This window comes from Tetrao urogallus, assembly GCF_951394365.1.
Source record: "Tetrao urogallus genome assembly, chromosome: 4".
NCBI lineage: Eukaryota > Metazoa > Chordata > Aves > Galliformes > Phasianidae > Tetrao > Tetrao urogallus.
The window spans coordinates 14,433,092-14,441,996 of NC_136817.1; the positions used below are offsets into that span (position 1 = coordinate 14,433,092).

Here is an 8,905-nt window from a genome sequence, read left to right on the forward strand (position 1 = left end):
GCACCTACAAGTTACTCCATCTACCTAATTTCTGTGGCTATAAATTACTTCACCTATTGCTGAGCATGCGAAGACTACCAGAGACCCCTGGTGAAGTAAAAAGACCTTCCCAAAAAGAGCTATTTAGAAAAATATTTATCTCGTTAGTTCTAATGTAGTTTCTAGTGCAGAAACAACATTCCATGCCCACAGTTTCTGCCCAACATCACTTGTTCTCATACACTTGCATCCAAACTTAATGCGAGCAAAAACGTAAGCCTCAATCCAGTTTGCTATTTAGTGTGAGACGTCCATATGTCTGATTCAGGCTGCTTCCAGTCTTCTCCCATTAGTTCTTTCAGATTCAACTCTTGGAAAAATTCCAGGCGATGACTATAGACAAAGGAGAAACAAAAAACATTAAGTTCCAAAGTACCATCTTAGAACATTCTCAGTAGGCTTCGCTGATGTTTTTTCCCATCCTTTCTGGGAATGTAAACACTGTTTCTGAAAACCTTGTACTGGAAAGAAGGCAAAATCCTGAGCTACAAACAGGAACAACGGTATGAAGTTAAAAGGCAGAGTTTAGAGGTGAGCTCTTACGTTGACCAAAAATGCAGTCAGAGCAAACACAAAATGACTACCTGCTCTACAACGTATCTGCACTGCAGCCAAATACCGTTTACAACTTTTGACCAATTGGAAAGTCATTCCACAAGGAGATCCTCTCCTTACAGAAAACTGGGAGACAGAACAGGATAATGAAGCTAATAAGTATTCTTCTCCTGTAAGGCCGCATCTCACTTTCAAACGTTACAAACTGGTTCTTGCTAGGAATTCTCCTTTGCATTGCCAAGCAGAATCAACTGAGGCTCATTTCTTAGTAATACTTAAGCAGCTGCCAAACAGTAAATAGAACACCTGGTAGCATCATTTAAGTAAATGAAATTCTCTAAATAGGTCGTGTCCATTCTACATGCGAAGGCCAGCTAAGAGCAATTAAAGCAGCATGGAGCGACCTCTTCCCATAAATACGTTTACTGTTCATCTCTGAACTAGTCAGGATTTCTATGAAGATGTACTCTTAGAAAACAAAAACAAAACAACCCTTCTTGAAAATTATTACAGGCATTCTGCAGTTTACTCATCTATCACTATGTTGAGTACCAAGTTTTCACGAGAACTGCAGCACTCTTGTAGAGCTAGTTCATTTGCACTAACTGCCCACACACAAGTAACAGCCTGTATTAACTTGTTTCAGACTCAGAAAATGAACAAGCCCCCTCACAGCACAATGTAAACATGCTCTAGTTTTGCTGTTGATAGTGGGCATCCTTTCATTACACTTCAAATTCCATCTGTCTTCTCCAGTTTTTCCATAACTCAGAGCCATCTCTAAGGCAAAAGAGACTCACTGGATATTATTACTCTGGTACAATTAACATTAAATAGCACTTCAAGAGGTGCTGTAGGCAAGGAGAAAAAAGAGCAGACCATCTCTGATTTTTTTTTTTAGATGAGAAAGTGATAACAGATGCAAATTACACTGAATGCATCATTTGCTCTGCAGCTAGGGGATAACACAGCAGTAATTAGTGCTTGATTTCTATCTGGAAGTTCTTTACATGAAGTACAGTGGATCTGGGGCTGAACAGTATAGTTAAAATATCAGTGGCACCTGGATTGGTGTCTTCTACAAGTACTCCAAGAAGAGTGCAAATATATTACAGAAGAACTGATTTTATGCTTACAAGTCTGGTTTCTGGCCTTCCAGAAGTTTGTGTCGAGGCACAGGATAAAGTGCTTCATATTTTCTGTGATCTCCTGAGCCGTGGATTGCAAAGGCATTGAACTTGTTAATGCCTGGTGGAAAATAATTCCAAGGCAGATGAGCTCTACCCCTCCATTTGGTTTCCGTTCTGGTCACATCGAATTCTAAGGGAAGTTCTTCCTGTTACACGTGAGGGGGAAAAAAAGGCTATTTATCTTTTACTCAACCAACAGGTATCCAAAACCAGTGAGGTTCTGTATGCTATGAATGCCCCTGACCACTTACTTTCCACACTCTTCTTTTGCCAGAAAGCAGCAACAGTAAGTGTTGTCCATGACTGCCAAAAATCAGAGCCACGCTTGTCATACCGTGTCGCCCAGTTTAGTGTATTTATCTGCCACAATGTACATCCTCCGTAGTGCAGTCGTTCCTGTACCCTGCACTGCATGCGCTGCACACCACACCATGCGCACACTTCACGAGCATTGAAACAAGAAACATAAATTGCACTCACGACTTTTTAAGCAAGCTGTACTTACGGACAAAGTTCAACTTCTAGATACTGCTCACTTCCGTCACTCAAGAAAAATGCTTCTACAACTTACAAAGAGACAAGCTGTCAATATTTTATACTAGTTGTCAGTTCTGCTATATTCCAAGACCTTCACAATCAATTGTTTTCACAAAGGTTTCTGGCCCGTGCCGTCCCTGACTTTGACTAACTGTGTGCATGCGACTGACGCTTTCTAATTCAAGAGCTGTGCTGTAATCCCGACCTCGAGGGCTTTTGTAAAGGCAACAGCACAGTTCTATTTATTGACCGCTCACTTTGCTGTCGTTTATGTGAGGAAAACTAGAGTCTCTCTCTTGATTTATAGCTGATACAACATGATGTTCAAGTTACTTCAGGAGCTTTCTTAACCATGGTGCTGGTTACAACCACGTTTTTTTTTGTCAGCAGCCTTTTCCAGAGCGCTCAGGATAAAGCTGTCAAACTAGAACAAGTTTTAGAAAATAACCAGAGAATCTTAAATAAAGACCAGGTATGGGAATTGCATAGGAACATCAGTGGCTCCACACAGCAGATGCTTGCAGCAGAAGTTACACTTACCTTCATAGTACCACAGTTTTCTGAAGGGTTTCCCTGGTGCTCCAAGTGGTGCTGGAGGATCATTGAAGAAGGGAGCACTCACTTGCATTAGCAGTCCTGCATCATACGACTGAAGTGCAATTGCTACGGGGTCGTGGCTCACAGGTAAACCATCCCATGTGTGCTCAATTCTTAACTCCATCTTCATGTTCTGCACGAGATAATGAAGAAAAGAAGTTCCTGTCAAAGCACACAGATACCATTCCAACACCAACTTCACTGTCTGGCTAAGAAAAAAGTCTCACAGTTAAGTAGGTGAAAAAATAAGCGTAAAGCTCCCAGACATAACCAGAAAGAGTCAACCGGTTCTTCTCAGTCCTACTTAGGAACAAAGAAAGATGGACGCCGGAACAAGTCTCTGTTCTAAAAGCATTATTTCACAGAATCGTCGAGGTTGGAAAGGACCTCTGGAGATCATCCAGTCCAAGCTGTTTGCTGGCACAGCAGTGAGAAAGACGAGATAAATGGATATAAGAACCCAAGATGGTGATGTGGGAGGCATAACGAAGATTTAAAGCAATACAGTAAGCTATCAGTTGACTTAAGACATCCAGTAAGAAGGCGAAGGCAAATATTGGACTGTCAGTTCTGACAAGGTCATATGGAAATAAAGTGAAAACTACTTAAGCTTTTATGTCGGCATTTTTTTCTCTATGATACACTGGACCAACTTCAGATACGCTATGAGACATCATGGATTTAATACTAGACCGGGCTGCCCATGACCCCATCCAGTCTCTGGCCTTGAACACCTCCAGGGATGGGGCATCCACAACCTCTCTGGGCAGCCTGTTCCAGCACCTCACCACTCCCTCTGTTAAGAACTTCCCCCTGACATCCAACCTAAATCTTCCCTCCCTCAACTTCAAACCATTTCCCCTTGTCCTGTTATCTACCCTTTCGAAGAGTTGACTCCCCTCCTGTTTGTAGGTTCCCTTTAGATACTGAAAGGATGCTATGAGGTCACCCTGCAGCTTGCTTTTCTCCAGGCTGAACAAGCCTCTCTGTCCCTGCTGGCCACCCCTCTTCTGATGGAGCCCAGGATACCATTTGCTTTCAGAGCTGCAAGAGCACATTGCTGGCTCATGTTAAGCTTTTCATCCATCAGGACCCTCAGGTCCTTCTATGCAGGGCTGCTCTCAAGGACTGCTCCTTCCAGTCTGTATGGATGCCTGAGATTCCTCCAGCTCAAGTGCAAAAGCTTGCACTTTGCTGTGCAAAGTTTTGAACCTCATTAGATTCACACAGGCCCACCTTTCAAGTCTGCTGAGGTCCCTCTGAATGGCAGCCCTTCCTTCCACTGTGTCAACCACACCACTCAGCTAGGTATCATCAGCAAACTTGCTGAAGGTGCACTCGATTCCGTCATCTACGTCAGTGATAAAGATGTTAGAGAGCACAAGAAGCTCTTTTCATGGTACACGAGAGGAAAGGCTGACTCCCAGCTCACTACAACCTCCCTTTTGGTAGCTATAGAGAGCAATAATGTCTTCCCCGAGCCTCCTCTTCTCCAGACTGTACAATCCCAGCTCCCTCAGCTGCTCCTCATAAGGCCTGTGCTGCAGACCCCTCACCAGCTTTGTTGCCCTCCTCTGGACACACTCCAGGGCTTCAATGTCTTTCTTGCAGTGAGGGACCTAAAACTGAACCCGGTACTCAAGGTGCAGCCTCACCAGTGCTGAGAACAGAGTTCCAATTAGTTCCCTGCTCCTGCTGGGAACACCGTTTTTGATGCAACCCAGAATGCCATTGGCCTTCTTGGCCACCTGCACACACTGCTACTTCATGTTCAGCTAACCATCAACCAATAACCCCCAGGTCTGTTTCTTCTAGTGTCCCAGCCACTTTGCCCCAAGCCTGTAGCATCGCATGGGGTTTTTGCAGCCGAAGTGCAGGATCAGGCACTTAGTCTTGTTGAACCTCCTCCCATTGGCTTCACCCCAGCTATCCAGCCTGTCCAGATCCCCGGCCTGCTACCTCCAGGCAGATCAGCATCTCCTGCCAACTTGGCACCATCTGCAAACTTACTGGGGGTGCATTCAATGCCCTTATTCAGGTCATCAATAAAGATACTGAACAGGCTAGGCCCCAGTACTGACCCCTGGATAACACCACTCATAATCAGTGGCCAGCTCGACTTAACTCCATTCACCACCACTCTCTGGGCCTGGCCCTCCAGCCAGCTCCTTACCCGGCAAAGAGTGGCCCCAGAAGTAGCCAGCCTGGTCTCCATGTCTGAGCTTAAACACATAGGGATCATCTCCCTTTTCGATCTGCGCAAAGAGCTTGTTACAAAGACTGAAAAATGCGTGGTAGCCTTGCAGTTCGAGTTCCAGCAGTGGTCAAGAGAACCTGGTTTTGAGCCCCCCCAAATGCTAAATTTCACCTCTGTTTTGCACCACTCAGTGAGCCCAACGTGCCAAAATCACACATCAGCTGCTGTTTCTGAGTCCCAATTCCAGCTTCATTCTGAGTCCCAAATGCAGCATTTGGTCTGTTTTCAAACCTCTACATCAAGCCCCAGAAACACAGCAGTCCATCTCTGCTTTCCAAACCTGGGAACGCACAGCTCAGTCCCTCCTTGAGAGCCCCACATCCCCATCAAATGAGCCTGGGCTTGATCCCCAAACCACAGGCCTTCAGCCTCGATTCCTGCAGCCTGAAAACCGGTCCAAAGAACCTCATTTCGTGCCCCCTAAAGGCGAACGATCTCATCTCCCCATCGAACCCCAAACAGGGCAGTGAGTCTGGGTTTCAGCCCCCGGTAAAGCAAGAATTCACCAGTGCAGCCGATCCCCACACTGCTCACCCAGCTGCATTCTCCCTCCCAGCAGCCTCACCGCACAGCTATGCTTCTCCTTCCCGGCCCAGGTGCGATGCCGAAGCGCGATGCCCGGCCCCGGGGCGAGAGGCCCCGCAGGGAAGCTCGGGCGAGGAGCCGGGTTCTCCGAGCGCCCGGACCGAGGGGGAAACCGAAAGTAGAAGCGGGCGATCGGCGGACAAAACTTTCTGCTCCTACCTTCCTCGTGGGATCCGCGGCTTCGGGCTCCTCCCGTTCCTTGGCGTTCTCCCGTCTCTCGCGTGGAGCTCGGAGACGGGCAAGCCGCCGCCGGGCGGGCCGCGAAGAGACCCCCGGGGGCAGAGCACGCGAGGGCCGCGAGCGAGAACCCCGCCCCATCGCTCGGCGGCGCCGCCCTACGGCTGGGAGGAGCGGAGCGGCCCCGCCCAGCGCGGCCCGGCGTCTGCGCAGACGGAGGCGTCATGGCGGAGAAGGCGCAGAAGAGGTGAGATCGGGCTGGGGCCGCCGCCGCCGCGCGCCCCCTTGCAGTCGCTCCTCCCGCGCGCCCCAACGGCCTCGGCGGTCACCTCCCCGCGCGTCGCAGCGCCGCCCTCTGCCCCCGGGTCTCGGCGGTCCTACTGTGTGCCCCGGCGGCCCTCTCCGTCCCCGGGCAGCTCCCCGTGCGCCACAGCGCTCCCGTGTGCGCCCTGACCGTCCCGCCTGGCCCCTCGGTGCGCCCCAGCTGTGCCATGCGCCCCCGTACTGGCTTGCTGACGTGCCACAACGGTCTCATGTGTCCCTGTAGTCCCTTCATGTCCCCCCGCCAGTCTCTTGGAGCGCCACAGCAGTCCCCTCAATCTCCAGCATCCTCCCGTGTCCCCTGGCAGCCCCTCATGTACACCAGTGCCCGTTCCTTCCCCCGAGCCCCTGCACCCCCAAGGCTCTCCTTGCAGACCCCGATCCGTGCCCCGTGTTGTGTCTCTGCCCCGTGTTGTGTCCCCAGCACCGCTCACCTGCATGTCCCCTCCGCAGCGTGAAGATCGCACCGGGAGCCGTGGTGTGTGTGGAGAGCGAGATCCGTGGGGATGTCACCATTGGTAAGGGTGGCACCTGGTGGCCCTGGTCACCCACTGGGGTACATGGTGGTGGCTCTGGTGACGTGGGGCGATTTCCACAGGGCCGAGGACGGTGATACACCCGAAGGCCAGGATCATCGCGGAGGCAGGGCCCATTGTGATCGGGGAAGGCAACCTAATAGAGGAGCAGGCACTTATCATCAACGGGTGTGTGTAGGGCTACCTTCTTCCTGCCCTGCTCTGAAGGCAGCTGCTGCTGACACCTAAAGTACATTCACGTGTCTTGCAGGTACCCAGAAAACATCACGCCAGAAACTGAGGAGGTGGAGCCCAAGCCCATGATCATCGGCACCAACAATGTCTTTGAAGTTGGGTGCTGTATCCTTGCGCTGCAGGGAAACGTGTGGATGTTGCCCAGGCACGGGCAGCCTGGGGGTGCTTACGGGGTAGATTTTGGTTTGAAAGTGGCATTGGGGCACCACCTTTTGAACCAGAAGCAAAAGGTTTTCCTTTGACAATAACCTGTAGATTCACAGGCAATGAAAGTGGGAGATAACAACGTAATTGAATCCAAAGGTGAGCTCAAGTTGTCTTTGTTCTGCTTGGAGTTTTTGCTGCTAGAGCAGCAGTGCGTGGCTTCAAGCAGGGTGGCCCTCACAGAGACTCGCCTTACAGCATTTGTTGGCAGGAATGTGATCCTGACGAGCGGCTGCATCATCGGGGCCTGCTGCAACGTCAACACCTATGAGGTGATCCCTGAGAACACCGTCATCTATGGTGCCGACTGCCTTCGCCGCGTGCAGACCGAGCGGCCACAGGTAGGTTCTGTCCCCCTGTCCCCAGGCTCCCCTCGTGGCTGCCCATTGCTGACAGTGTTTCTCCTTCCAGCCTCAGACACTGCAACTAGACTTCCTGATGAAAATCCTGCCCAATTACCATCACCTGAAGAAGACGATGAAGGCTGCGTCCACACCTGTTAAGAGCTGAAAGCCCTCTGCCATCAGTTGCATGCCTGGCATCTCTTGTCCTTTGGGCATTGCACAGCCCGGGAAGCAGCTGGGCTCTGCATCCTTCAATTCTCACATGTGTCTTTTATTTATAGCTCCCACAAGCTTTGGACCTGTCATCTCCCTCACACCAACTCTAACATTCCACATGCTTTATGGGAATAAAGTTGTTCCGCTCTTGCTGCAGGGTGCAGTTGCCATTCTTTCCTCCAAGCTCAGGGCTGGGTGATGGTGGGGGGCTGCAAACTGCTGCCAGGAGCGCTGAGTACCACCTTTAACCTCGTGGTGCTGCTGTACCACATCTGTGGGCCAGAAATCATCCCGAGTCCCGTGTTGTGGTGACAGATCCCGCAGCAGCCAGCAGAGGGAGGCCGGGCCTCGCCATGTGCTGAGCTGGAGCGAGAGGCTGCTCAGAGGTATCAAGATTGCAGCGGGGTGCGGGCAGGTGAGCCCTGCTGCTGCCTGGGTGCCGGGCGGTCTGCGCGGCCCATCCTATCTGTGTGCAGGGGAAGATGGCACGTTGCAGCTCTTGGTTGGGACGTGGCCCTTGCCAATTTCAATCAGACACCCCTAAGGCTGAGTCCAAACGGGCTGAGAGCACCGTACCAAGGGCTTCCGCCTCCCCAAAGCAGGGCCAGCCACGCTGCGTGGAGAGCGCAGCCTCAGCGTCCCACTCGCTTCCCCACAGCCAGCCGTTGTCACGCGTTCCCGGCCGTCGCCAGCCCTGTCAGACCTCCTGTTCCACGTCCCGTCCCCCCAGCCCTGTGCTCCACGTCCTACAGCCCGTGTGCCGTATCCCCAACGGCGTGCTCCCAGCCCTATGGCCCGCGTCCCCCACGCTGTTCCCAGTCCCACGTGCTACGTACCCAACCTCGCGTCCCACGTCCCAACCCCAACGTCCGCGTCCCCAGCCGTACGTGCCATATTTCGAACTTCACGTCCCATACCGCAGCCCTTTGTCCTCCATCCCAGCCCCGCGTCCAGCCCCCACCTCCCGTCCCACCCCGTGTCCCCGCGTCCCACCCCCAGCGCCGTGTGGCCGCCCGCCCGGCCCCGCCCCGCCCGGCCCCGCTCCCTCCCGCCCGCCGCAGGGCCGCGCCGGAGGCAGCCGCGGGCGGGTGGCGGAGCGGCGGCGGCGGCACC

General features: G+C 52.0%; 2 protein-coding genes across 2 annotated transcripts; one reads left to right on the plus strand and one right to left on the minus strand.

The window, feature by feature from the left end:
• Positions 1–272: 272 nt before the first annotated feature.
• On the minus strand, positions 273–3,048 carry LOC306945578 (UPF0462 protein C4orf33-like; the record flags this gene model as incomplete). Its single annotated transcript, XM_079534318.1, has 5 exons — positions 273–372; positions 1,731–1,930; positions 2,036–2,087; positions 2,290–2,350; positions 2,862–3,048. 5 exons carry the CDS (start codon positions 3,046–3,048, stop codon positions 273–275), a joined length of 600 nt encoding a protein of 199 aa, XP_079390444.1.
• Positions 3,049–6,161: 3,113 nt separating this feature from the next.
• On the plus strand, positions 6,162–7,742 carry DCTN6 (dynactin subunit 6; the record flags this gene model as incomplete). Its single annotated transcript, XM_079534320.1, has 7 exons — positions 6,162–6,184; positions 6,712–6,776; positions 6,857–6,962; positions 7,045–7,133; positions 7,284–7,331; positions 7,431–7,573; positions 7,644–7,742. 7 exons carry the CDS (start codon positions 6,162–6,164, stop codon positions 7,740–7,742), a joined length of 573 nt encoding a protein of 190 aa, XP_079390446.1.
• Between the last annotated feature and the right edge of the window lie 1,163 nt (positions 7,743–8,905).